Below are 26,988 nucleotides of genomic sequence, written 5' to 3'. Positions count from 1 at the left end.
ACAGTTTTTGAAGAGAGAATTTGTTACCATTACGGCATTACCGTTGAAATATGTAGGAAAATTTTATTTTTTATAGTTTCTGGCTATTTCAGTTAAAAATACATGACAGATCAACATAATATTACGGGCCCGGTAGGCAAAGAAAAAGTGGGGGCTGAATAGAAACAGTGCAAATAGTATGCAGCGATACACTTACAAGTTAGGCCTATCCGTCAGGGCCCAACAGAAACTCTTGTTTCTGTATAAAGACCCAAAACGAGGCCTAGTCATGGGTTAAAGGTAGCAGCTGTTGTGTGGCATCATTTTATCTTAAAAAAATTATCAAAATGAGAAAAATACCACACTTACAATCTATTTTATAGATAAATATATCTAAAATGTCTTATAAAAATTGATATGTCTCACTATCATCATGTCAAGACGTGTCATGTATGAAATAATTTGTATTGATTGAATACATTTTAGGGCCAAGTGAATGATAATGTGCAAATTGGTAAATAATGATCAAATAAAATATCAATTATATCAACAACAGCAACATCTTCTCTTACGTAAGCATAAAACAAGATCACATAAATCTTGAAATTAAAACCGAACAAAGATTAAAAAAGAAGAAGAAGAAGAAGAAGAAGAAAAGAGATGGGTTTAGATGCAACTAGAAATGGCGGCAATGAAAATGAAGTGATCACAGCTTGAATTAGCTTCGTGGCTATGTCGCAAAAGGCAGGGACAACGTATGAGATTGAGACCTGGGAAGCGGTGGCTTACTATTGTTATTCGCACTGCATGTCCTACTGCTCACATGTCTCATTCCACTACCCGCCACGCACTTCACTGGATTTGGCCCCACCACGCTCACCGCCTTCTCACATCGACAGCTCAACAACATCCCGCCATTCCCTTTCTTCTTGCTAATCCCGCCCCCGTGTCTCGTCGCTGCCACGTCATCAACTTCTGGTGCCGTCGCCGAGTAATTCGTAACACTTCCTCTGTCAAACCCTTCGGCCGTGGTCACGCTCCAGTCAATGCTGGCCTCGCTCGGCTCGTAACATTCGGTTGCCGCTATTGATGGCGTCACGGCCTCGTCCAGGCTCCCACGCGTGCAGTACATTAAGTTATTATTACCGTTCGCGGCGGCTAGTCTTCTAGCGTTGAAGCTCGCAGCCTCGTCGAGAGAATCCCGACGGTGGTACATCGGGTACGTCGTCGTCTGCGTCGAGAAACTCTCGATCTCGAACAAGTCAGAGCTCGCATCGCTTGCCACGTCGTCGTCAGTCGTCATCCGGGTTCTGCCTGGACTCGCCGGAAAGGTGAAGCTATGTCGCGTCGCGTTTCTCGATACTGCAGTCTCTTGATCCAACGGCGGCTGGAAAATTTCTAAAGATTCTCTCGGTGGGTCTTCAAGAAGGGGAGCGTTGTTCAAAACCAATTTCATGGAAGCCGTTTGATTCAATATAGGAAAAGTGAACCCGGGTGTAGCATCAGTGTAGGGTCTCCCTGGGGGAACAATATTCACTCGTTGCTGGCCAAGGCCTGTGAAACGACACTCCGCAGAGATTCTACGGATATTAGTGATGATTTCTTCGCTTTGGAAACTTCTGTCGACGGGGATTTCAAGTGATTTTTGAATTTGCCTTTTGTTGTTGTACAAACGATCTGCTGGGGCTTTGGGTTCTGCTGAAACTGAAACTGAAGCTACTGACGATGAGGATGATGCTTTTTCCTCAACTTGGACAGATTTTTTACCGGAGCAAGGGCATTTTCGTCCGAAAAGCCGCCATTTACTGGAAGTTCTACCTCCTCTTTTCTTCTCTTCAGTTGCAGGGTTTCGCATGGATATGGCCACCGCACCAGGCGGATTTTGTAAAAGCCCCGTCTGGCTATTCCAGCTAGCTTCCGATGAAGCTGTAGGAGTTGCATTGAAAGATCGAGGTCGGTAATTTCTTCCATATCCATCAACCGATGAAGAACAAGAGAATCTGGGAAGAGCTGAAACATCGCTGCTAATTCGATGCTCGGATATGAGTTCGGGATTATTATTATTGTTATTGTTGTTACTAGTAACGTTGAGGGGCGACACTCGGTTGTTGTTGTTGTTGCTGCTGCTGATGATCGCTTTGGAGTCGATGTTGATGTTGCTGTTGGTTTCGTTGAAGTACTTCCGGGCTTCGAAAATGCAAATTTCTGAATCGTCAGCTTGGCCAGCATTAACGTGAATATCTTGATGATTTGGTCTAATGAGATACGAGGCGAAAGATGCATTTCCAAGAGGGGGTTTTGGTGGGAAAGAAAAGTAAGGTTGATGATCCATTGATTGTTGTTGTTGTGGAGATAAATGGTGGTGGCCATTATTAATGCTTTTGTTCATCGCTATTGTTGATCTTTCCATATTTTTCAATCAGTTTCTTTCTTTTTTTCTTTGATATGTGTACGTATGAGGAAAAGAAATTTGTGTGCTGTAGGCAACGGGTGGATTCACCCTTAAATTAGTGTCCGTAAAGAGAATTTAGAGAGTTGGCCACGCACAAAACTGTCCAAACATGTCAATCACTCAAACGGTAAAATTCTTCTCAATAACTTATGAATATGTCAGGATTTAAACCAATTCTCGCTGTAGCCTCTTTTAAGGGAAACTAGTAATTAGGGAAAATCAGAAGTACATAGGATCAAAATCAAAACTATTGTAGCTAGTATTATATATAATATGTATATATAGTTTTTTGAGGACTGGTCGAGTGGATCTCAAATAGTTTTATTCAATTGGTCCTTTATATATTTTTATCTTGAGAAAGGTAGAAATTAAAAAATTTATAAGTTTTTTTGTTCATCCTCCCATCTTAAAAATAAAAATACATATTTGATAAAAATAATGACAAATGGTAAATTTTCTTTTCTTAATGGAATTAAAATATGAAAGCATATTTTAAAATTTCTTACAAGTAATTTATCGATAAATTTGGTTTAGATATTACAAGCTTAACTTACTGATGGTGCAGACAACACACTAGAATTAAGTTAATTTAATTTCACATAACGAGTTAGATGTAAAGTTTCCACAATCATGTATGTGCTATTACAAAATACAAGGTAAGCTACTCGAGCTAGCCCTGGCATATTTTACGCATGTAGACACATTCAGACCTCTACGCTGAACCTGAACATGATTTTTTTAATTCGAATACATTGGAGTGCTTTTCTTTTGTTGCCTCAGCACCGATGAAAAGCGTCCCAAGTGCCAAAGTTGATGCATATATTAGATGTCAAATTTGAAGCTTATATTTTGATAAATTTTACTGTGCATATTATATAAGAGGTACTATTATTAATTATAATGTGATTTTTTTTAAAAATAAATACACATATAACATGTATATGTTAATTGAGTGTAGTATCTTTATTATATTTTAAAATTTCTCTTACTTTATACAATGCTTAAAATCTTAATAATGATGTCTGAGAAAGATAAGTAGAGATAAAAAATTCAGTAAATTAATAAGATGTAGAGAGAGATGACTAAAATGTTAATTTCTTTGGTACTACAATTAATGATGCCTCTATATTGATTGGACTAATTCCAAACTCTTTAAAGACAAAAGAAACCTAAAACTGAATAATTATAATATTCCTAACTTCTCTTAAGGAAATAGGAGAACAACCAACATTAACTTTTTGGATCAAATTGTTTGATGTCCTTGGATTCTTAATAATTTGAAGGAAAAAACAAAAACAAAACAATTGTCTTGTAATTTTTCTGTTCATTTTTCCGCAACCAAATATTGTATTTTAATTGATATATATAATATATATTCTTCTTCAATCCATCGTTTGGTAAGCTCTACCTCTCTGTCTCTCTCCCCATGTGGCTTCTCTATAATTTGTGGTGGCAATTAGTCTGTTGGTCATTGAATCAATCAGCAAAAGAGAGCAGAAGATGAAATGTGAGGGTCCATTTCATTTGACATTTAGCGAAAGCTTCGATTCTACACACTCTCAAATCTTGTACTTACCCAATCAATCTATAGTAATAAGATCTTTGATTGATCTGGGAACCTGTGCATTGTGGGGTATCGTCACAAGCTTGAGGCTAACATGAAAACTGCTTTTTTTCTTTTGGACTTTTTTCTACATGACTGGTGTTTTGCATGGGCTGGATTTTGTCATTAAATTACATCTAATCACTCGGACATCCCCACTCACCGTTTAAACATACAGGTGGGTGCTTAAAGTGAAACATACCACACATCTTAGCTCATTCTGAATGAATTTTCTGTGCAAGATAAGAATCTGCCTGGGATTTTGCTTCAATTCTTGCTAATCCAAACACTGACGATGTATGTTCATCGACAAACATTCTCTGATAATATTCTGGTTTCGATGTATGAATTATTGAATGTACGCATGCGGATATAATTTGTAGCTCTGGCATGCCAACACAATATCTTCTTGATTGGGTACAAATTAGAGTAAATGATATTTAACCCCTTTGCAATTTTTCTACATAAGAGTGCAAACTAAATTTTCCCTTTCGCAATCTTGCTGGGTAGATATAGCATTAAGTCCACGTTGTAGATACTGCATCACTTATTCTTTTTAAGGTTACTATTGTTGCTAGCTAGTTGCTAAGATTCTTTATCAAAAGAAGCAACAACCTCCCTCAAATAATGGTTATGAGAATTTTTCGTTAAAGTCATGACGTTTAAGAAAAATTCCACATCCGTATACTTTAAAATATAGAAAATTAACCCAAAAGACACGATTTTTCTGCATAACCAATATCTTAAAATTGACCATTTGACGTCCGCACAAAAGAAAGCCTCAATCACTAACTTTTTCAAGTATTTAAAAGATAAATGTCATATTATTAATACTAAAATTGACAATAATTTTTCAAATCTCGATCCTCTACACTCTATAGAATATGGACTTGCTCATGGTTTATATTTGAAATTGAGTTAATATATGAATCACGAAGGTCGTGCATGTATTTAATAAGATGTAGACATTCGCATCAGAGTCGCGAAGAATATATATATGTCATCACATAATAGTACAATAAGCATGGACATTATCTTCACTAAAAAGGTGAACAGTGTCATCGGGCACGGTTTCATAAGCTTGGTCCGGGAAGTAGCCATGGACGCTTTCATTAAAGCCATGCTGGTAATAGTTGTAGGAAGATCTAAAAGTGGACTCATCTAAATACGTAGATGCATATGGGTAATATTCACTATCATATGGAAATGGCCAAAACTCTGCCTTTCTTCCTGTTCTCCTCACAACTTTAAGCACTTTTCTTTCATCAACATAACCAGTCACCGTTACCTTCTGCTTGTCCATGTCGATATCTAAGCTATCAACTCCTGTAATAATGAAATCAAAACTGAATTGAACATCAAATTGATTAAAAACTATGTGGATGCACGTATAACATTAATTAAATAGTAATAATTAATAGAAAGTTATACATGCCATCAATTTTAGAGATTGCTCTTCGTATTCTCTTTTCACATCCTTCGCAATCCATATGTACCATGAGCTCCACAATCTATATGTATCGAGCATTTTTAGAACAAACTGAATCAATCATATTCAATAAATCAAACATTTTAAGAAACGTAATAATTAAATCAATACATATTTATACTTTTCGAATGTCTGTGATAATATTGCTAATTCGCTAGGGACTTACAGCCATGGCATTAGGCAACTGTGTCTTCCCAAGGCGCCAGCCAAACATATCGATGATGAAGAATTTTCGCCAGTCTCTTCAATAATGCTTTCCAGGAAGTTTTATAAATCTTTAATTTCTTAGCTAGCTAGCTAGATAGCTGGGGCAATGTGTTTCTTTTAAGTTTATATATCTTGTATCATAAATCATAAGCTGAATGAATATATATATAATCAGTATTACAAAGTTAGCAGTTTTATTTTTCATCTTTATTTTTGGGCAGAAATGTAGATTGGAATAACTTGACAAATTGTATGCCAATATTCCGCCTTTCGTTTGCAGCCTTTATAATGTGGCTAGCTTTTATCTTGGAAAATTTTCTCCTTTTTTATTTTAATATATATTGGCTTCATTTAATGTATAAATGTTACTGTAAATTAGAGAAGGAATTACGGAATATTTAAAAAAAAAATGGATATGCTGAAATTGATGGATTGAAGTCGGAATATATTCTTCATGTTGATTCTTTCATGCATATATCTCGTCCAGGCCAGAACACTCATTTATTTCAACTCATGCACCTGATTTTGTAACTGAGAAAATGGGAAAGCATTTTCTGAAATTGACGAACGTGAGATGATATTCTCTGCCAATCTGTTAAAAGCTAAATACACAGTCCAAGATGGGGTATCATGGTCCCTGCTGCTAGTTTCTTATTATCATAAAACAGATGTAATATATAATAAAAGAATTCTTCGTAAAATGTGGAGTTGAAGAAACTGTGGTGTTATACATATTAAAGTCATTTATACCTTAAAATGGGGGGACATCTATATTAGAGGAGGATTAAATAACATAAAATATGTTTTTATGAGTGTCCAAGGCTCATTAATAAATGCATGACAAGAAAATTATCAATACTTTCAAAAGCTTTTAACATAAACAATAAGCCACTTCGGCCTTGGTCGAAGTGGTGGGCTGCTGCCCTCACAAGCATTGTGAGGGCAACGCTTTTGTGGGGGTTAAATATTCTTCATATTTAAAATTTTTTTTTCCTTACAAAATATAAGTGGAGTATGGACATCTCTCTCCTGTGAGAGGTTATTTGTTTGAGCATGTACTTCATAGAATTCAATGTAATAATGTAAGTCCCAATCATGTATATCTGATTGTAAATATCAGTGTAATATCTCTTCTACAATAACAGTTGTTGTAAATATCTGTGTAATACAGTAATCTGATGATTAATCAGTATTCAAAAAAAAAAAAAACATAAACAATAATAGTAATAATCAAAGAGAAATATCAACCCTCAAATCGTTCTTAGAATATATATGCCTTCTTGGCTGCAATGCATGCAAGTGATAATTTGAATGGCTCATGCATAACGTTTTTATTCTTGCAATTGCATTTTTCTTTGGTTTTGGGAATGAATGCAAGTGGGGGCAAGCTGTTATATATAGGGTTGATGCGAATAAATGGACAAGCGAAAAGCAACAGTTGCATTGCATGGTGAGTTTGCAATACAGATTGCTTGCTGTGGCGCCTCGTGGGGGAATCTCTACTCTCTTTGGTTGCTTTCTAATCATCTCTCCAGCATTACCTGAAGCCTGTACATAATTTATTCTTGATAAAATAACCAAACTGAAAAGAGAGAAAGAAAAATCAAATAAGATCAAGCTAGCTTTAAGATTTTATTGAACAATTACTAGTTGAGATTAAAGTTTGATTAAAATGAAATTCTGCCATTGTGAATTATTTGTATCGAGTTCTATTAGATGAAGGTGGGAGAGAAAGAGGAATAAAGTTGAAAGAATCTAAATTAATATGCAAAATTTTTCATGAATCATGATCGATCAGCACAATCGTGCACTACACACACGCACACACACACACATATATATAATATGGGTGATATCTTACATGTTGTGTACGGCTACTTGAATGGGATTCAAATTGTTATCACCATTATCGTAAACCTATATTGAAAGTCATTTTAATAATATTAATAAACCTACATGTGTACGGTTTTCCCTCTAACATATTGAACTCTATTTTATGAATATTTACCCTATAAAAATACACACGCGCGCGCACACGCTTCTTTTGAATATCTCTAAATGAATAATAATTATAAGTATAAGAGTTTATCATTTTAAATCATTAAGTATTTACCTTTTTTTAGGGAAATGAAAGAAATGACGAAAGTTTTGTTTGGCTTGAGAGAATCTCAGAGAAAATGTTTCTGATTAATTCCAGAACTTTTCATTCATTAACTAATCAATTGTTACAGTTCTGTATTTATACATGCTCAATAACAACCTGTAACTAACTACTAAACTAACTATAATTTTGTTATATATACATTGTACGTTAATAACAATTTAACAAATTGATGCTGAGCTGTAATTTGATTTGGCATTCTTCTTAACAACCATTGCTGACGTGACATTGTTGCTCTGTATAAGCTTGAGCTTGTTTTTCCTTCTTCTTCACCTTAAGTTCTGAATAATGAGTTACTTTAACAGAAAATAACAATTCTTAAATACATAATTGTCATTAATATTCTCAATTAGGTATTAAAATGTTTTTGGGATGTTATTTGAATTTGAAATATATGTAGCACGATTCAAAATATTAATAATGGTTGAGGAAGAAAACAGAAATTTATAGTTTAAGATTCAATGAATAAATAAATAAATAAATAAAAACTTATTATTGTTCAGTAAAGTATAAGTTAATGCTTACATTCTAGTCGGATTATAAAACGCTTTCCTTTTCATTAATATAGATAAGAGTTCAAGTCTAGTGTGTATTAATAACAAATATTTTTTCCCTATTGTGTAAAGCTATATCCAACTAATCAGAGTCTAGACATCCAAATCGCTTTATAATAAAGCTATCCAACTTAATTATGACATATTTTTTATTATAATTATCAACAGATCGTATTTAAGATTAAAAACAGCATAAGATTACTATGAATTTTTCCTTAATAGAGCTACCCTAATGCCAACATATATTTTTATTATAAATATTCATAGATTGTTTTTATATTAAAAAAAATCAATTATGTTGAACTATAAGGACCTGTTTAACAAAATTTTGAAAACTATTTACCTTTCCAATAAAACGCACAAAATAAAGGAATTAGATGATAAAATCCAATTTCTTTTTAATGAGTCTCGACGTCGTAACAGGAGGGCAATTTAGTCCGTTGACATTTTTTGGCACTTGGAAAACAAGATAAGGCCTTGCTTTATCAAAATCATTGCTCTGGTTTTGGGTTTAAGGACTCAGCAGTAGCAGACGAGGTGCAAACAAATTCCCCAAAAACCCAAATTCACACTCTCCGGTTCGTCCTCTCTCTCTTTCTCTGCATTTTGTTTGCTGTTATTTTCTTTCTCACTCTCTGTAGTTGTAGCTTTGTACTTGTTTGTGAGCTTAAAAGCAATTAAATTTAATTCAGCTTCAAAAGAATCTTATTCACCGAATTGAAATTTAGTGTGTTGTTTTATGGGTTTGACGTTCTTTGTTCATATCTGTATTTACTTGCTGGTATATATGTTTCTTTTGTTTGTTGCATTTTGCTTTGACCCTTTTGAAATGATGCTTATGTATGACAAAGGATGTATCCGTTTTGTTTGTAATGATAAGCTTGTTGTTTACGCTTTGCAAAATACTGATTTGGGTGACCAACTTTTTGATGCCTAAACCATTGAGATGAAATTTGGTGTATTATCCGTAAGGGAAACTAATATGTTCGGACTTTGTTATGAAGTTGACCAAGTCCCTTTCATTTCAACATTGTTCATTTATTTATTTATTTTAAATTTGACTATGCATTTTGATGGATTGTACTATCTATCAATAATACATTTGCTATTTGTTTTGATGACAGCATTAAATTTCTCTTCTATGTGAACTCTACGGTCACATTTTTCAATTTGTAGGACAGACATATGTCTATGGCGTCTCAAGTAATACGTGAATGGATGGGAATTCAGCAGTTCCCACCTGCCACTCAAACAAAATTGCTTGAATTGTTGGGAAAACTTAAACAAGAGGTTATAATTTTTTTCCCTTTTCTCAGTGAATTTGAATGTAATCCCTGCAGACATAGACTCTTGTTTCTCTTGAAGCTTGCACTATATTTGGACATTTATCGTTTTAACAATGTTTATATTTATAACCATCTAGAATGTGAACACATTGACCATACTTGTGATGGGGAAGGGTGGCGTTGGGAAATCATCAACTGTAAACTCTATCATAGGAGAGAAAGCGGTTACTGTTAGTACGTTTCAGGTATTTATTGTTTGTCCTGTCTTACTGGCCACATAATGGTGTATTTGTTGTCTGATGTTTTTAAAGCAAGTTATATTCTGTTTCATTGATAGTCGGAAGGACCAAGACCTGTGATGGTTTCCCGCTCCAGGGCTGGATTTACATTGAACATTGTTGACACTCCTGGGCTCATAGAAGGTGGATATGTCAATTATCATGCTATTCAGCTAATCAAACGGTATGCTATAGCTTGATATGGTACAAAGTTTACAACTTTTGAAGCATATTACTGGCTCTTGTGTTTTTGTTATTATTATTTTTAAAAATCAATTTTGTCATAATTATAATTTAAGTTTGTATTAATGGGTTTTTTGCTGTGTCAACAGTTTCCTTCTGAACAAAACTATCGATGTTCTACTGTATGTCGACCGTCTGGATGTTTATAGGGTAGATAATTTGGATAAGCAGATTACTAGAGCCATAACGGATAATTTTGGTGAACAAATATGGAAGAGGGCTTTGATTGTTCTCACACATGCTCAACTCTCATTGCCAGACGGATTAGATTATGAAGTTTTTTGCTCCAAAAGGTCAGAGGCTCTTCTAAAATTTGTTAGCCCCAGTACCTGGATGAAGAAAAAAGACATTCAGGTGTGTAACCTTTTATCCTTCGAGAATTCATTTTTGGAAGTTTCATTTGCCTGAATGTGAGGGTCACCTTGGTAAACTGATTTAACACGCTGTTTCTAGTAGTAAGTTTTTACTGTTCTGATGAATGCTTAGATGGGGTTGCAACTCTGAAATTGTTCGGTCTATTACATGGTATAGAATGTGATCGCATACTTGTAGGATGTCCTTGCTATTGCGGACAGCTTGTTCACTGTTTTAGAATCTTTGTCATTATTAATGCAAACATTTCCATTTTGAGGGAAAACTGAAAAGCTGGTAATTTTAGTAGGCAACATAGTTGCTCTTGTAAATCTGTTATCTGATGTCACCTCTTCACACTTATTGGGCTTCTTCAATTACTACTATGGCTCAAGTGGTGTTAAACTTTTCTTGCTAATCAATATCTTATGATAAAGATGAATTAGTAAATTGATTTTACTGGCATCGGCATCAAATTTTTAATTTTGTTTGATGTATATATTAAACTTTATTGTGCATTTTCTTTTCTCTTCTCCCCCTCATTTCTGAATTCCATTACTTTGCCTTTGTTTCTCCTAGGGTTCATTTGTACCTGTTGTCTTGGTTGAGAACAGTGGGAGATGTGCCAAGAATGAAAATGATGAAAAGGTTAGTCAATTGCCTGACAACAGAATTCAATGTTGTTTTCCTCGGAATGTATTTTACTGAACTGTCATATTATTGAACTTGGGGTATGTGGTGGTAGGTTCTTCCAAATGGGACGGCTTGGATTCCAAATTTAGTCAAAACTATCACAGAAGTCGTGTTGAATGGAAGCAAGGCTCTTCTTGTTGACAAGAAGTTGGTTGAGGGCCCAAACCCCAACGAGAAAGGAAAGATCTTAATTCCTTTCATTTTTGCATTTCAGGTAAGCTTCAAACCTTTCTTAGCTTATTTTTTTTCCTGCAATTCTCGGATTGACAAATAATCTCATGTAACCTTGTCTTTGATTGTTTACAGTACTTCTTTATCATTAAACCTCTAATACGAGCAATCAAGTCTGATGCTGCAAAGGAGGCTAAACCAGTTTGGGCCAGGGCTAGTCGCAGGCTTTGAATTTGCAATTGGATGCATCCTTTTTCTATGTTTCTCACTTGTTTTTGGTTTCAAGTGATTAATTGCAACATTCTGCAGTAGTAATTATCTGCGGCATGTGGACTACATAGTGTTGAGGGTATCAGATTTTTGTGTTTATGTAAATATATTATGCATCAAGTTCTGGATGATTGATTGTGTTATGCTTAGTTAGTACTCCAGCTGGTGAATGTTGCACTTTTTCATACACCTGTTCTTGTTTGACCCTTTTGAAAATGTGCTTGAATTTTAAGTTCCTCCTTGATCGTATCGACTTAATAGCATTTGATTGCATTATAATATTTCGATGAATTGGTAACATGTAAAATATATATCTAAACTCATGTACAATGTCTGAATCCACTAAACCTTCAGGAAATCTTCCATTAGCGGAACAATATTATTACTTACAATGTGTTATTTGTAAATATCCATAACAAAATATCTGGCAAAAATATCAAGTCTAAGTTTGAACTCAACCCAATGGCTGGCAGTGACATTTGGAGGAGTGTTTTATGTACTCAATTCAGTCAAGTTTGAAGCTCCACCACAAATGAAATAATGGCAGTTGCTCTCCAAGTCTCAAATATCTCGTCACTAGTTTCTCCTCCATCCATCACTTCACCTCCATTCATTCTTCTGCCATCCTCAAAGCTCAACAGTAACAGCAACAAGGCTTATGGTTCAATCCATACCACCAACTTCAAATCATTTCGCGTTCTGTATCGTTACTCTGCTAAAGAAGAAGATGATAATGATGGAGAAAATTGCAGTTTCGACGAGGCAGTAGCGCTTTTCAATGAAAGGGCATACTATAAATGCCATGACTGTCTTGAATCTCTGTGGTACACTGCTGAAGAACCAACAAGAACTCTCATTCACGGAGTTCTCCAATGTGCCGTTGGGTTTTATCACCTTTTCAATCAGGTTACTTAACAACTAACGACCCTAAATGTATAAATATATATATATATATTTTTTTTTAATTTTTTAAATGGTTTTGTAATTTTGCTACAGAATCATAAAGGGGCAATGATGGAGTTGGGAGAGGGACTGGGTAAGCTTAGAAAGATGAATCTTAGGAGTGGACCATTTCATGAATTCGAGAATGAGATTTCTGCTGCTTTGGAGTTTATATATCGAACTCAAATTGAATTAGCAGCCTGTGAGTTTCTGTTTACCATATTTCACATCTTAATTATTGCATTGGGTTATTTTAGTTTCCCCTGCAAGTGAAAACTGCAGCTTCCACGCTCATCTTAAGCATATGGTATATAACGTCGGGATTAATCAGTTGACTTGATTGGTACTTTCTGGCAAGAAACCGCAGTTAGCAAATAAATTGAGTGCCGAATTTACATTGTTATGAACAAAATGAGGGCTTTAATTTGTATATGATTAGAACCATTTTTTATCTATCAGGTGCTGATGACATTTGTCTAGCAATGGATCAATCAGAAAGATCATACCAATTGCTTGGGGATTATGCAGCTGGGCAGCAGCTTTATCATCTAGAGAGTGACCATAATCAAATTATGTATATAGTGTTTGATCCTCAGAGATCGTATGGCTCTGATGATAAGTCAATAAAGGTGAAGCTTCCCACGCTAAATGCTACTGAAGAACATCTAATGGCCTGTAAATAAACTATATAATCTATACATTTTCATTCACCAATTTATAATTAAATCATTACATTTCTTTGAGAGATGTTAAAGAGATGTTAACACTGAGAAACTCAATTTGTAAAAGAAGTTGGAATGAGTGGTTGTAAATTTTAAGGAAAGGAATTTTGAATCTAGAAATGGAGTTTGTTCAAAGTGAATCATACAAGCTTTTTTTGATGTGGACAACAAAATGAATGCTAAAAGAAAGAAAACAGAAGACATATTCTGTTAACTCCCTGAACAAATCCTGAATATCATGAATTCAGTTAACAGGAATTAACTCCAGCACTTTGCTCTTGCATGTAGCTAAGTCTGCAAAATCAGAGCTTTTCAGGCTCATTCAGTTCAGCACCAGCAAAAATATGTGAATCATTCTTGGAGATGCAAACAAGTCTCCTACACAGCATTATCACTACAATTTTTTTTTTTGAAGTCTTGTAAGGAGAAAATAGTATACAAATTAGTTCAAACTGGCAATATATAAACCTTTAAAAATTAGTCAATATAACCATGTACTGTGTTTTGGCTACATATGTTCTGGTTATATAACAGGTACTGATGCATCTGTTGCATGTATATAAACAGACATAAAAGCATCACAAAACTTTTGTACATTCAACAGGCTTTAATTAGTCTACTACACTTCAATATTATCATTTAGATACTTCTCACTTTTATCTTTATTCTGGTGGCCGGACAAATTATTCTCTCAATTCTGACTGAAAATATCACAAAACTCAAAGAAATAGACATTTGGGCTCCAAAGATGCCCAACTCAACTTATGAAATAAGCAATAATGAAGAATTGGCAACCTATTTAGAAAAAAATTAGGAAGCATGCATATACAGCTACATATAAATACAAACTGAGAGCTTATATTTGATAAGCTACTGTATGGTCTTCGAGGAAAAATGATTCTATTCTCTCAATTATTTTCATCATCCAAGTTTATATTCCTTTCTAATTTCTAATTTACTGTATGATCCTCGGGGAAATGATTCTTTTCGCTCAATTTTTCTGGTCTCCCAAGTTTCTGTTCTTTCTCTATTTCTAATTTCCCTCTAATATCCAACATTTTCTGTTTCTCCCACTTTCTCTCCTCTTTCTTTTCACCTAGATTTAATTATAAATGAGGAAATGTCGTTGCATAATATTGGAATAGAGGTTAGGAAAGAGAAAAGCAAAAAGAAATGTTTATATAATAGGCTTAGGTTTGAGTTAATCACCATAGGCCCTTAGCTGTACTTATAATCTTGAGATTAATAACAGAACCACAACGATAACGCAACCAATAAAACCTGATTCTCTTAACAAATTTGATGCGAAGACCAAAGAAATAAACACTCAGTACAAATGCACCACGAGAGGGAGATATCTTGAATTACTTGGATGTTGGTCATCTTCTAAGCTGAATTAGAGTTTTCATGCTTATCCTCTTGAAATGACCGATACCGGTAGTAGATAAACTGGATTAAAATCTAGAAAAGACATTAAGGTTCCAGACAAATTCGGAGAATTCTGATGGTGTCAAAGCTGACAACCAATAGGGTATATAATTGTTAAGAGAATGGCAAAATCATGATCACTTCAAAAAGGATACAAAAGAATCAAGCAGCACACAGCCTCCTGCATCCACAAGCCATGGCAGATTTGGTCTGATTCTTGACCAATCCACGCTGTTAACAAGTATGCTGCAAAAGCAAAAAAATAATTATATGTCCTTAGAGAGCTGAGAAAGAATCCAAAGAAGACAGGCCAGTGAGGATAAGAATGATGGATACAACATATTCACCTTGCTACATATGTTGCATTACCCACTAAAGCAAAGACAAACATCAAAGGATTAAGCCCCTGCAATAGCATTCATAAGAAAATGTACAGTTATCATATTTGCTCTCACACACAGGCGAATTCCCTTTTTTTTTTTTTAAAACACCGATAATTCTTTTCACCCCAAACAGAAGTGTTCCTCTGTATGTATTCAAAAAATATAATTTCAAGTTGAAATTTGCTTACCTCCACATGGCCCCTTCTTATCTGAAAACAAATTTAAAAAAAAAAAATCAAGAATCAGAAGTTTCAAAAAAAAAAAAAAAACTATTAAAACAGATTAATAGAAAAATACAGCGGAAGAATAAATTTCAGATTGCAAAAAGAAGATGCTCTACATCCATTGTGCAAAGAAAAACCAGTAAGGAAACATTCTGCTAACATAAACATGGTACATAGAGTTCACCCATGTATGTTTCCAATGTTTTAAAATTTCTACTAGAACAGAGCCAGAAACACTTGTGCACACTTGAACTATGTAATCACTAAGAAGGTGAAAACTGAAGAAAAAGCTTTGTTCTGTCTGAAGAATAGTAAAAACTTGCTAAAGTAAACCTCACATTCAAGCAAATTTGTGGAAGCCGCCCACCCATGTAAATTGCTGCCATTGCCCAACCAAGGTAGCTTCCAATCCCACTGCTTCCTCCAGTAACACTTTCTTGCAACAGACCACCACTTACCTGAAGAAATCACATTCCACAAAAATAATTGGTTCTCAAAATCCCAAACTGTTTTCTGTCAATATCTCCAAAATGAAAATAAATAAATAAATAAAAAGAAGAAGAAATCTAAATGGAAGCTTGAAAAAGGAGGACCAAATAGGCAATGGAAATGGGGCATCAACAACACATTAAATTCCAGTGGCTTCCCTTTTCAGATGTCTTACCAACTCCATCTCTTTTGTCTTCCAGATTTGCTAAATTTTCATTAAGTTTCTAGGATGATAAATATGCTGAAATTCTACAAACAATCAATAACCTAGAGCTCAAAAATACTTGCTATCTGTGCTCTCTAGAACCTAACAGAGTAACTGCATAGAAAGAAAACAAGATTGTAGCTTGAACTACCTGCAAAAGCTTTCTTCTTACTTGAATCACAAAACCTTTGTTTGGTTTCTCAAACACCGTATCATGTTCAGTGTTCGAATAGTGGAAATTAAATGTTGTAAGGAATATCATTATCGGGACCTGAAATAGAAAAGGCAATCAAAAGTTTACATTACTGAATCAGAACAGGATGTTATTGCCAAGACAATGTCTTGTAAGAGAGCTCACCAAGCATAGCATTGTTTTGGTGTTTGTAGATGGTGGAGATTGTGTAGAAATATGTCCACCAAGCAAGGGCTCTTCTATAGAAATCCTAGAATGATGAGAGGGACTCATTCGTTGTGCTATGAACGATCCAGCGGTAGGTGTATGACTACTTGATAGTGATCTTGCAGACCTGATAAATTCACCTAGTAATATGTGATTATCATATAAAAACCATTCGCGGATAAGGGCATAAATTATTGATGAACATGCAAATTGTTCAAAATACACTGAATAAAAGGTGACTCTTCAGTTGACATTCACATTTCAACCAACCACACTAGACATCCAGACCAATGTATATGCACGCATACAACACAATATGTCTGATGCTTATAATGTTTAATCCACTAGAACACAATGGTGAATACTTAATAACAAGAAGGCATAAAATTTAATTACGTATAGTATAATTCTCTTCCAGGAGACCCATTTCGAGGAAATGGTGGAAGAGGAATAGGAATTGAAAAATTTTCTGTGTCAGAAGTGTCAGAATCAATTTTCCATTTTCCAGAACTGTTTACTTGTTCACCAACACCATTGCTACTTGGCCTAGTCTTCTCTGCAGCCTCAGGTTGGTTAGGCATGAGACCCTACATTGCAGAACAAAGCATATTTCATTCAAGTATCATACATAGCGTAATAATTGTCTTTTTGAGAGGGAAAAAAAAAAAAAAAAAGGCTTCAGACAAAAACAATATAAGAAGTCATGTAAATGAAAAAACAAATTTCTATTTGGTCCGATTGATTGATTTGAGATCTTGATCACTGCATGTAATATGTCAAATTTCTAACAGAACTTGATCCAAATATCCATTGATTTATATTTAGTATCAACATAAAAAAAAAAAACCACAAGTATCCGATCTCAGGATCATTAAGTAGCACTATGATTTGTCTCCTACAATCAGTTTCAAAAATATTGTTGCACTCAATTTTCTCTCAAAAAGTTTGACCAGTCTAAATGTGGAGTATCTAGTTTAATTTCGAATTGTAATTAGTAATTCAACCCTAAAAGCAGAAGTAAACTTGTATGTTGTAATTTTTTCATAAATAACTATAGGAAACCATTGAGCCAAAAGAAATTCTTACCGTCTGGGGTCGTTTATTATGTTTTAGACGAGGATAAATGTGACTGTAATACATGGTTTGTGCGGTAAGAATTACAGTAGTCAGTGTATACAACTGCATAAAACATGAAAGCAAGAAAAATTAAGAAAATGAGATAAGTCAAAACTAAAATAGAAATCAATAAGGCTTCGTGTTAACTTCATGCTTGAGCACACAATCTTACCATTGCCATATAGTACTGAGTTGGAAGCTGCAAAAGGAAGAAAAGGAGTTTCAATTAACTAGATGTCACAAAATCTACCATGTGCAAGAAGCATTGACTACATCTAGTAGTTAGCTTTGGTTGGTAGAGAATTTCCTTCTTAGCCTGTTTGACAACGTTGAGAGAGCAAAAATGGTCTGTTAAAACAAAATATCTTAGGATTGGGAATACACATCTTGCTTGTTGGCATGCTTTCCCTGGGAAAGACACTAAAACCTCCTCAGTTATTTCAAGTGCACTAAAGAAAGCCAATTATCCAACCAATTTATACACATCCAACTAACTTAATGCCAGTGACTCAAGAGACTCTTGAAACCTTGTATACTTTGAATTCAGTGTGTCTTCTGCATATGGGAAAGACCTTCACACAATATCTTACATGTAGACTAATCACACAAATATTTAGAATACCAATGAAAAGACAGAGACATCATGAATGAACAATAAGTTCTTTGCGATAGTAGACACGAATATAAAGTTACAAATGTAACAAAATAGGATTATAAAAATATTAATAAATAAATAAATAATACTGCAGTTTGAGAACTTACAGTAGCTGGTTCCAGCAGGCAGCCGAAAACATTGAAAAGATCTCTGTAAAAGTAGTTACATTACAAAGTCATAAGCACTAACAAAATTCTAAACACTTAAATAAGAAAATCAAAGCAAACATACCCAAGAATCCATGTGGTTAGAAAAGCAATTGAGAGGCCTTCAGTGGATTTCTCCTCGTAATTAGTAATGATTTGGGGGACTTCAGCCACGCCCCAACTGATCACACTGGCCAATCCTAAGCCCAAAGAAACCCCATCTCTAACACTGCAAAGGCAATATTCCATGTATATTCTAGCCCATTCTGCACAATGCAAATTGCTGGGGCACACTGCCACTTCACTTTTGAACAATCCCATTATTCAATCGAAGAATTTGTCACCTTCAATCTATAAGAAACTTCAACTAAAGAGAATGAAAGACGGAAATCAGTGATCTATTTGAGCATAAACAAATATATTCTCGTATGTCAATATGTTGCTGCATTAGATAACGAAAATGAATGCATGACCAAAGAAAGAATCAAAACAGCACTGATTGTTTTGTTAACTTTTTATGGCCAGAAAAGGAAAACGAATATGTTGGTGACTAAAAAAGGTTGAAGTAGAAAAATACAAAGAGAATCTAATCATTTCTTTTTGGAGGATCATTGCCATCTAAAATGATAAATTAAAAATTAAAAAAGGCATATAGCTTTTAATAATTATAAAGATAAATCCATTGCACATGCCTGGATTAAACTATATATATATATATATATATAACGAAAAGTTTTATACATATGAAGGGATATTCAGAATGCAAGTAAAGATAGATTTTAATAAATAGATTAAAAGAAAAAGAAGAAGAAAACGAAAACTCACAGTAAAAGAAAGCATGGAAATCCAATGCAGCTCTCCAGAGTCCTGAGGGAGGGGTTTGTTTGTTTGTTACTTGCCACTTTGGCAGCGAGCTAAGTTCGTTAGAAGTTACACGTGCCCCTCTCGTCTTTTCCCTTTTATTTTTCGTTAATATTTCTGGCCTGGTGAGGTTTCAAAAGTACGGGCCTCGTTAGCCCACTCCACGTGGTTTAGTCCTGTTTATTATAATTTTTTTAATGGTTATAAATATTTATTTAATTTTATAAATTTTTGTTATTATTTATTTTTTGAATTAAATTTTTAAAAATTAAATAAATTATTTTATCTCTACTTATAAAAATTTAAATTTTAACCTTTTGAGAGTATAAATTTAAAATCATTCTTAAATATTAAAATATTTAAACTATCATCTACTTATTTAATAATTTTTATTTTATTTTTTAAAAATATAATTTAAAAAATTATCTATTAAAATAATTTTATAATTTTTAATAAAATTTTTTATTAACAATCAAACAACTAAAATTTTTTAAATAAAAATTCTTATTATAAAAAATTTATTTAAATAAATTCAACTTGAAAAACTATATTACCAGAGCCTTAGGCTCTGAGCGGGCATCAAAGCGCTCCGAGATTCATTTTTCTTTTCCCCCCACCCCCTCTCTGAGCCAGATCCAAGATTCATTAAGTATCTAAAATATTAGTTGATATTTCAAACCTTTGCCAGAAGATAAGAGCTGCATATTGCTTACATCTGCGTTCTGTAGAAACTCGCATAGGTACTAAAAAAACATTAGCATTAAATGGCCTGAAAGCAAAATTCTGATTAGAGGGGATATATAGTAGAGATCAATGCAGTACACATTCGTCACTGAATTTCATGTAATAGTCATACAGTAGTTTCCTACTAAATTAACCATTTAGATTCAAAATACTCGCTAACACCAGTTAACAATAGACAGCTGAGATTCAAATCTGACTCCTGAAATCGAAATACATTGGCTTTAGGAATGGGAACTGGAACGTATTCTGGCAAAGCATGTGAAAAGCTGAGTTGAATCCATCATAGTGCCGGTCTCATTTGAATCATCAATGCAGAAGTGCTATTGCTTGGAACCTGATTCCATAGTCTGGGTTGGTGGGACTGTGACTACGGCTAAGCTGAGATCAGGAGGATTAGCGTCACTAGATCTTTCACGTATTTCCCTGTATTCTTGACAAATGGCACACAAATGGCAAAAAAAGTGGGTAACAAAGTCCCCACATGGTGCTTCCTGCATTAGACATCAAGAACTGGTAAACCACAGCTAAGTCTAACAGTGACAATTTCATAACAAAGCCATAGAGAAATTGCAAGGGTAGAGGGATGAATTGGCTGACATGAAACCCAACTGAGTTTTGGCCAACTTTTTGGGGAAAAAGACGAAATCGCATGCCTAACAAATTCTTTGGCAGCTAACATCATCACTATGATATTAAACTAATTTCAATTCAATCCACAATAACTTTAACTCTTGGATTTCTCCTCTCCCTTTCTATATATTTTTACTAGTATTCTGCCAATGAAATAATTTTTATGATTTTCTCAAGCATTATCTAGGAACACAGAAAAGAAGACATGTTTTGATAGTGAGTTTGTGAGGATATGCAATATACTACTCACAGAATCACTTTATGATACGGTTTGTTTCATAATCAAATAATTATCATAAGAAGTCCTAGTAAGTAAATTTCAATATCAAAATTTCTGAAACTACACATCTAAATCCTAGATCACCAACTTGTTTGTTAATCCTTCATAAGAACACAGGTTTATAGGACAATCAAAGACCGATGAACTACAAGCAAAAGAAATGGAGGGATAAAAAAGTTCTTCACATGATAAAACTATCTTTGCCAAACACTTGTTAAGAGTAGTACCGGCAGATTATACTTTGTCCGTAGTGTTCGACGGTAGCCACATGCGTAACAGGAAACAAAGCATCCAGGTAATCCCAACAAAATTCCATCAGTCAACAAGCAACATACAGTATTGACAAAAGCCCATGTAATAAAATGGGTCAAGCAAGATCCTGTGAAAGTTCCAGAGCCCAAGAACTCTGCATTCTTCCCAAACAGATACCATGGGCAGAAAAGACCTATACAACCTGTACAACAGAAACAAATTGGAGTCAAGTCATGGTTCTCACTTTTACCCACAACTAGAACAGAAGTTTCCGGGATTCACAATTAGAATACAGACACACACTTGAAAAAAATAGAAATAACTTTTTTCAACTAAATTACTTGCACCCAAGCTCTTGCGGCCCAAATATTCCTCCATATGGTTATTAGCAAACTTTCCCCTCCACCCCATCCTTTACCCCATCTTCCTTCTCCTCGTATATGTCTGAGAGTAGACTTAAAGGATTATTACAACCTTCTCATGTCATCTACACTCTCTTTAAAAAGCTATGTTGGCAGGATCTACTGTGGCCAAAACATTTCTCAAAGGTTATCACTAAATTTTCCCCTCCGCCCTATTCATTGTCCCATCTTCCTTTTCTCCTTGTGGATGTCTTAGAGTTAAAGATTTATTACAAACTTTCTCAAGTTATCTACAATGCCTGTCCTTTCTTTATATCATGTGCATGTCTGGGAACTGTTGGACTGTACTAAAAGATCAAGAGCAAGTGTGAGAGGTCTCCTCTACTAGAATATAAATTATGGTTTCTTGGACCAAAATCAACAAACAAGTCATTAAGAATTCAAAATGGTAACTTCTACATTCATTCAAAATACTATAAACAAGAATCTAAATGGTAGACCAGATTTCAGATGCAACCAGGCAACTGATAGATAGCAACCATTACATACATAAATCACAATAAAGCTTAACATGCTACTTGTATTATAGCTTTTCTTCATATCCAATTATCTGAATTCTCTGTACATCTTTTCCTCTCATATGTAAGCTAAAAGAGAAATGCTGACAGGGGCTCTTCTCTTGTCCTTTAAGGCTCTTTAAACTTCATTTACCATTAACTATCAACCAAGCTAAGCGGCAAACACTTTAGAATTATAAATCACAATTTTGAGACTCTTTAAGTGCAAAAACAAAGAAAACAACACAAAAACAGCCCTGTCTATTCATTTTAAACTTTAAGGGGCACCTTGACAATTTCCCTTCTGATAAAATCAAGGTCACAAGGCATAAAGTAGCATACAGCTCTGCATATCATCGAAACAAGCACAGATTCCAGATGACCATTGCACCGGGCCATCACTTGGGTGACGAGGATCAGAGAGGTCTTCTTTTTGAGGAACAATCTCCAGTCCCGAATCTGACTGTCCCAAAGGAATATAAGGAGGCGGCACATAACCACTTTGGCTAGTCATCTTTTTAGAATAGAAAACTGATTTGTATGATGTTATCTCCAGAATCTCTATTGAATCGTTCGGTATTGTTCTGTAAGGACCATGAAATGCCAATTAGTAAATAAATTTAGAACCGCAAAATCCATCAAGATGCAATCTTTTCACTCATAAGAGAAACCCTTTCTTCTAATTTATAAAACCAAGAAGCTATGTGTAAATCAACTGACTCAGATCCATTAGAGCATGCGATTAGAAGAACAAGAATTTACTGTACCCGACCAAAATTTCTCTTGCAATTATACCAAGCACTTAAGAAATGAAACTTGAAACCCATTTTCAAAACAAAACCATATTCAGAGAAACGACACCGTACCTTGGTAGGTGCTCAGCAAAGGCTGAGACTGAAGATTTGCGAGTTTAATTCCCTGAAGAAATGGGCAGCTTTATATTTTGAGTTTATTTTTGCTTAGGTTAACAAGGGCCCGGCCAGTGATTAATATCTGGAAAATTAACCAGGACACGCGTCATTTTGATGCGATAACAAAATTTTGACTCTCACATCGATCTGGTAGTGATAGGCAAAGTGACAAATTGTGACCAAAAAGCGGACTTACAAGCATCCGATCTATCAATAAATAGCCCTTGATAACGCCCTTTTTGATTATTATTATTATTATTATTATTATTATTATTATTATTATTTTGAGCAATTCTGGGATGCACTAACAACTTATTTGTGATGATTAGTAAGTTACGACACATTATTTAACAACTTGTTTGTGCTAATTAGTAAATTATGATACATTATTATTATTTTTTAAATTGATTTAACTAGCTATATGCTTGTTCATTTGAATGGTAAAGATGTATTGACCGCAGTTTTACTTGTGCATGATTTTTCTTTTCTTGTTTCAGTATATCTGAAGGGTATGGCCGGTGATCATTGTTGAAGTGTGAGCATAAAAACTGGATTCGAGAGAAAATGTTATCTTGTCGGTTTGCTGAATAAGTGCTGTATGCTTTGTCAGTCTTTGGCTGAGCGACATGTCGTTGGAATAAATGTTAATACAGATGACAAATTAGCTGAGCTCCATAAGTGAAGCATGTGTGTGTCACGTGGATGGATATACTTATAAAGCTTAGCATGAAACGACAGTCAATGGGAGCGTTTCGATTTCACTTATTCACAACACAGGAAGCACCACGTGTCTAAGGCCCTTACAAGCTGTTAATTAGAGCGGGAAAGACTTGGATTCAGCTGTTACAGACCCAGGTCACAGCTGGTGATTGGGGAATCATTCCAGAACCCGCTAGAGCTACACATATAGTTTTAGCAGGGTTATATGGGTGTGATATAAAGCTTGTATCTTCATCATAAAGCTTGAAGAAAGACAGAGATAGAATGGTATGTGGACCTCAGCCAATCACTTGTCAATTTTTATTTTTTTTTGGGGTCTAAATTCTTTGTTATACATTCTTGACGCAGGCAGAGATACAAAAAATTAAGCGAGGTGGAGACGAGAAGGAAAGACAGAAAGAGAGTATGGTATGTGGATCAGATTTTTTTTTTTTATAACATAAATCATATTCAATTGAAAAGACAGAAAGATAGAAAATTAAAATCAATCAGATTTTTGTTTTTTTTTTTTTTGAGTGCTAAATTCTTTGTTATATATTCTTGCCGCAGCCAGAGATACAGAAAATTAAGAAAGATATAGAAGAAAAAGAAAGACAGAGAGAAAGGATAGAGGAGATTAGAAAGAAAATAGAGGAAAAAGTCCTAGGAAAGGCACAAGAAGAGGAAGAACTGGTGAGTACAGTTCCTTTGTAAAACAAAAGTTCTTTGGTAGAAGTTGTTAGAGAATAACTTGCATTGAATATGTTTTCTTATTCTTTACGGTTTTTGTGTATATCCTTTAAAATAGGGTTTGACCGTAACAGAGCTGGAAGAGCTTCGTGATGAAATCACAAGCATCTGGATCTGGACAGGGAAACACCAAATCATGTAGAGTATTGGGAGGTATTGCTCCTTCTCACTTTCTCACACTTTCATAGCTAGTAGCTATTCCTCACTGAGAGTTAGAAATTTTGAGCCATACATGCAAAATTGTGCATTTATGAACTTTCACAGACTTTTCTATCTTGCTTCCTTTCAAGAATTTGCATTAGCTATATTTTAATAGAATGTGAGTCCAGGTATGAAACGTAACAGAATTGGATTTATGTTTGTTGACCCCATAATCATCTGGAGTTATGTGTTTGTCGATTTTAGAATTTAAAGTGTCCTCCAAAATTTTTATGTTTTGCCTTTGCTCTCACTTCATTTTATGCTTGATATCTCTCGAAAACTGCAGTTCTTGGTTTAAATGATTAAGACTGTTTCTTGTGGTTATGGCCAGCTGGAAAATAAATGCTGTTACATTGTCTCAAGGATTTGACCTGTGTACTGAAACAGGCACTTAAAGTGGTTTGTGAGCATGAATTAGTTGAAACACAGAAGAAGGATGCATTAGAACATTCAAGTATTGAAGTTGAAGCAGATGTCAGGAACATTTTGGAAGGAAAGACTTATGAGGAGCTCAAGGTTATTCTTAAACAGGTTCATTTATTCAAGGCGAAGGTACTTCTTTCCACTTTCTTAAATGTTTATAATAGATAATGTGGAACTTCTGGAATTCACAACTAACAAGCTGCATATATAGGCTTTTTTGAAGGAAATGCAAGATAAAAAGATCCAGAATGAGACTCAAGAGATAGAGGCTGAATCTTTTGCAGCACGAGTACTAGTTGGTGATGTCATTGTCTCTGAAGAGGACAGGGAGATGGATAGGCTGCAACATGCCTTGGAGCAGCTTTTGGATCTTGGTGCATGGAAGGCGAATATGCTGGAACAAGAGATTAGCTCATTTGAAAGGGAATTGCGTGCAGAAACATTTACACTAAATTGTCTAGATGCTGCAAAATTTGCTATGGATCGAGACCTGGTGAATGTTATCAACACTTGGGAAACAGTGTTGATACATTCAAAAGAGGAGTTCACTAAATTTAGAGCTATGTGGGAATTTGTTGATACTATGAACTCCGGGTTTTGGGATTGGATTGATGGTGCTAAAGTCTTGAAGAAGATGCTAACTGTGGTTCTAGAGCACAGTATGTTATGCAGTGATAAAGCAGCCATTGAAATGGAAATTAGGGATATGGGACCTGAAAGTGGACTGCGCTGTGTGAGACAACATTCTACACCATTAAATTGGGAGGCAAATTTCATTTCTCTTGGAAGCTACCTTGAATCAAAAAATCGATGGGGATAGGCATTGCTTAAAAGTAGTGAAGCTTGAGAAAGATGTGGGGATAGGCATTGTGTAAGGAAGTGAAGCTTGCCTTTCTTGCCTTTCTCTTTTCCATTTTTTTTTTCTATGCTGATTTGATACTGTAATCACCATATTTGGCCCTTCTTGCCCTTTGTTTTTTAATACTAATTTGATATTGAATTAATGAAATAAGAATGCACCATTCTTTTCAAGTTGATTTTTTCATGTTGGTATTTTGGGATCTCCAATGTTTCTGTTTACCTAGGATGTTGCATTTTCATCTACTTTGTGTTATAGGTATATCTGTGGTGCACTTACATATATTGTGGTTTTTTCTTTGTGTTGTGTTGTTTCTGTTATTGAAGCACTTTGCTTAAATCTTACTTTTGTGTTCCCTTAAGAGCTGGAAGCCATATTTCAAATGGTAATGCAACAGTACATTTTGTTAATTTTTGAGTCAAGGAAAGGTAGATATGTTTTTTTCACTTTAACGTGGTAATCTAATAGTGATTGATTTATGTTGTGGAAGTGCTTTCGTAACTTTTACTAAATTTGATAACCTTTTGTGCTTTCATAACTTTCATTACTATATTTCAAATGGTAATGAAACGGTACATTTGAGTCAACGAAAGGTGGATATGTTTTTTCACTTTATATTGGTAAATAGTGTTTCATCTATGTTGTGGAAGTGCTTTCATAAGAATCATAACTTTTACTACATTCTCTTTTACTTGGAAATTATTTTTGTTGTGGTAATGCTTTTCTTAATGTTGCTGCTGTGTCTGGCATCGGAAGGTAGGGAGCTGCTGAAACTGTTAAATTGCAGTTGTACTTTTGTGGGCTGAATGTAATGGATTAATGGTTGATGGGTTTTTTTCAACTTTCATTTCGGCTAGGCAAATTATTCTTATTCTTGTTTTCTGTTTTGCTTTATGGTCTCCATTACAGAGCTTGAACTTCTGAAATTTTGTTGCATTCGAATATGATTTTTGGCACTGTTGTCTTTTAGTTAATCAATTTGGTTATGGCTGGCATTTGCTTTTGCTTCCTC

At 34.7% G+C, this 26,988-nt stretch overlaps 6 protein-coding genes across 9 annotated transcripts; 2 read left to right on the top strand and 4 right to left on the bottom strand.

Moving 5' to 3' along the window:
* Window positions 1-550: 550 nt before the first annotated feature.
* Window positions 551-2,472, bottom strand: LOC18039934 (protein PHYTOCHROME KINASE SUBSTRATE 4). The gene has a single exon (XM_006429655.2). It carries the CDS (start codon window positions 2,387-2,389, stop codon window positions 710-712), a length of 1,680 nt encoding a protein of 559 aa, XP_006429718.1. The 5' UTR covers window positions 2,390-2,472; the 3' UTR covers window positions 551-709.
* Window positions 2,473-5,037: 2,565 nt separating this feature from the next.
* On the bottom strand, window positions 5,038-5,737 carry LOC18038934 (heavy metal-associated isoprenylated plant protein 45). Its single transcript, XM_006429654.2, has 3 exons — window positions 5,690-5,737; window positions 5,470-5,545; window positions 5,038-5,360 (listed from the first exon to the last, which is right to left on the bottom strand). Exons 1-3 carry the CDS (start codon window positions 5,735-5,737, stop codon window positions 5,038-5,040), a joined length of 447 nt encoding a protein of 148 aa, XP_006429717.2.
* A 3,152-nt stretch (window positions 5,738-8,889) lies between these two features.
* On the top strand, window positions 8,890-11,978 carry LOC18038933 (translocase of chloroplast 34, chloroplastic). 4 transcript variants are annotated; one of them, XM_024182813.1, is made up of 8 exons: window positions 8,890-9,023; window positions 9,627-9,735; window positions 9,869-9,976; window positions 10,069-10,193; window positions 10,342-10,606; window positions 11,183-11,251; window positions 11,349-11,510; window positions 11,603-11,978. In XM_024182813.1, exons 2-8 carry the CDS (start codon window positions 9,631-9,633, stop codon window positions 11,696-11,698), a joined length of 930 nt encoding a protein of 309 aa, XP_024038581.1. In that variant the 5' UTR covers window positions 8,890-9,023; window positions 9,627-9,630; the 3' UTR covers window positions 11,699-11,978. The 4 variants fall into 4 exon arrangements, with proteins under 4 accessions (XP_024038581.1, XP_024038580.1, XP_024038579.1 ...); XM_024182812.1 differs by having other exon boundaries at window positions 9,622-9,735; XM_024182811.1 differs by having other exon boundaries at window positions 9,570-9,735.
* Window positions 11,979-12,196: 218 nt separating this feature from the next.
* Window positions 12,197-13,362, top strand: LOC18038686. The gene is made up of 3 exons (XM_006429652.2): window positions 12,197-12,643; window positions 12,734-12,881; window positions 13,139-13,362. Exons 1-3 carry the CDS (start codon window positions 12,278-12,280, stop codon window positions 13,360-13,362), a joined length of 738 nt encoding a protein of 245 aa, XP_006429715.1. The 5' UTR covers window positions 12,197-12,277.
* A 1,201-nt stretch (window positions 13,363-14,563) lies between these two features.
* Window positions 14,564-18,903, bottom strand: LOC18038534. The gene is made up of 12 exons (XM_006429651.2): window positions 18,533-18,903; window positions 18,409-18,451; window positions 17,819-17,845; window positions 17,617-17,709; window positions 16,927-17,117; window positions 16,489-16,657; window positions 16,282-16,401; window positions 15,775-15,894; window positions 15,401-15,421; window positions 15,177-15,235; window positions 14,985-15,075; window positions 14,564-14,862 (listed from the first exon to the last, which is right to left on the bottom strand). Exons 1-12 carry the CDS (start codon window positions 18,766-18,768, stop codon window positions 14,788-14,790), a joined length of 1,245 nt encoding a protein of 414 aa, XP_006429714.2. The 5' UTR covers window positions 18,769-18,903; the 3' UTR covers window positions 14,564-14,787.
* A 1,176-nt stretch (window positions 18,904-20,079) lies between these two features.
* LOC18038533 (protein PLANT CADMIUM RESISTANCE 10) lies at window positions 20,080-23,216 on the bottom strand. The gene is made up of 4 exons (XM_006429650.2): window positions 23,000-23,216; window positions 22,476-22,717; window positions 21,190-21,416; window positions 20,080-20,543 (listed from the first exon to the last, which is right to left on the bottom strand). The coding sequence occupies exons 2-4, from the start codon at window positions 22,645-22,647 to the stop codon at window positions 20,373-20,375; spliced, it is 570 nt and encodes a 189-aa protein (XP_006429713.1). The 5' UTR covers window positions 22,648-22,717; window positions 23,000-23,216; the 3' UTR covers window positions 20,080-20,372.
* Between the last annotated feature and the right edge of the window lie 3,772 nt (window positions 23,217-26,988).

The sequence above is a fragment of the Citrus clementina genome, unplaced genomic scaffold (assembly GCF_000493195.1).
Source record: "Citrus clementina cultivar Clemenules unplaced genomic scaffold, Citrus_clementina_v1.0 scaffold_6, whole genome shotgun sequence".
Classification (NCBI taxonomy): Eukaryota; Viridiplantae; Streptophyta; class Magnoliopsida; order Sapindales; family Rutaceae; genus Citrus; species Citrus x clementina.
This window is presented reverse-complemented; position numbering and strand designations above follow the sequence as displayed.

Bases quoted from the DNA above. Each gene is read 5' to 3' on its own strand.
- LOC18039934 (XM_006429655.2), bottom strand. From the start codon at position 2,389: ATGGAAAGATCAACAATAGCGATGAACAAAAGCATTAATAATGGCCAC.
- LOC18038934 (XM_006429654.2), bottom strand. From the start codon at position 5,737: ATGTTTGGCTGGCGCCTTGGGAAGACACAGTTGCCTAATGCCATGGCT. The intron at 5,546-5,689 runs GTAAGTCCCTAG...CGATACATATAG, and splicing joins AGTTGCCTAATGCCATGGCT to ATTGTGGAGCTCATGGTACA. The intron at 5,361-5,469 runs GCATGTATAACT...TCATTATTACAG, and splicing joins AGCAATCTCTAAAATTGATG to GAGTTGATAGCTTAGATATC.
- LOC18038933 (XM_024182813.1), top strand. From the start codon at position 9,631: ATGTCTATGGCGTCTCAAGTAATACGTGAATGGATGGGAATTCAGCAG. The intron at 11,252-11,348 runs GTTAGTCAATTG...ATGTGGTGGTAG, and splicing joins AGAATGAAAATGATGAAAAG to GTTCTTCCAAATGGGACGGC. The intron at 11,511-11,602 runs GTAAGCTTCAAA...GATTGTTTACAG, and splicing joins CTTTCATTTTTGCATTTCAG to TACTTCTTTATCATTAAACC.
- LOC18038686 (XM_006429652.2), top strand. From the start codon at position 12,278: ATGGCAGTTGCTCTCCAAGTCTCAAATATCTCGTCACTAGTTTCTCCT. The intron at 12,644-12,733 runs GTTACTTAACAA...ATTTTGCTACAG, and splicing joins TTTATCACCTTTTCAATCAG to AATCATAAAGGGGCAATGAT. The intron at 12,882-13,138 runs GTGAGTTTCTGT...TTTATCTATCAG, and splicing joins TCAAATTGAATTAGCAGCCT to GTGCTGATGACATTTGTCTA.
- LOC18038534 (XM_006429651.2), bottom strand. From the start codon at position 18,768: ATGGGATTGTTCAAAAGTGAAGTGGCAGTGTGCCCCAGCAATTTGCAT. The intron at 16,402-16,488 runs GTGAGCTCTCTT...TTTCTATTTCAG, and splicing joins CCAAAACAATGCTATGCTTG to GTCCCGATAATGATATTCCT. The intron at 14,863-14,984 runs GTATCCTTTTTG...TGTCTTTTCTAG, and splicing joins GTGTGCTGCTTGATTCTTTT to ATTTTAATCCAGTTTATCTA.
- LOC18038533 (XM_006429650.2), bottom strand. From the start codon at position 22,647: ATGACTAGCCAAAGTGGTTATGTGCCGCCTCCTTATATTCCTTTGGGA. The intron at 21,417-22,475 runs GTATGCTACTTT...TCTGTTGTACAG, and splicing joins TTTCGATGATATGCAGAGCT to GTTGTATAGGTCTTTTCTGC. The intron at 20,544-21,189 runs GTACTACTCTTA...TGTCTAATGCAG, and splicing joins GGACAAAGTATAATCTGCCG to GAAGCACCATGTGGGGACTT.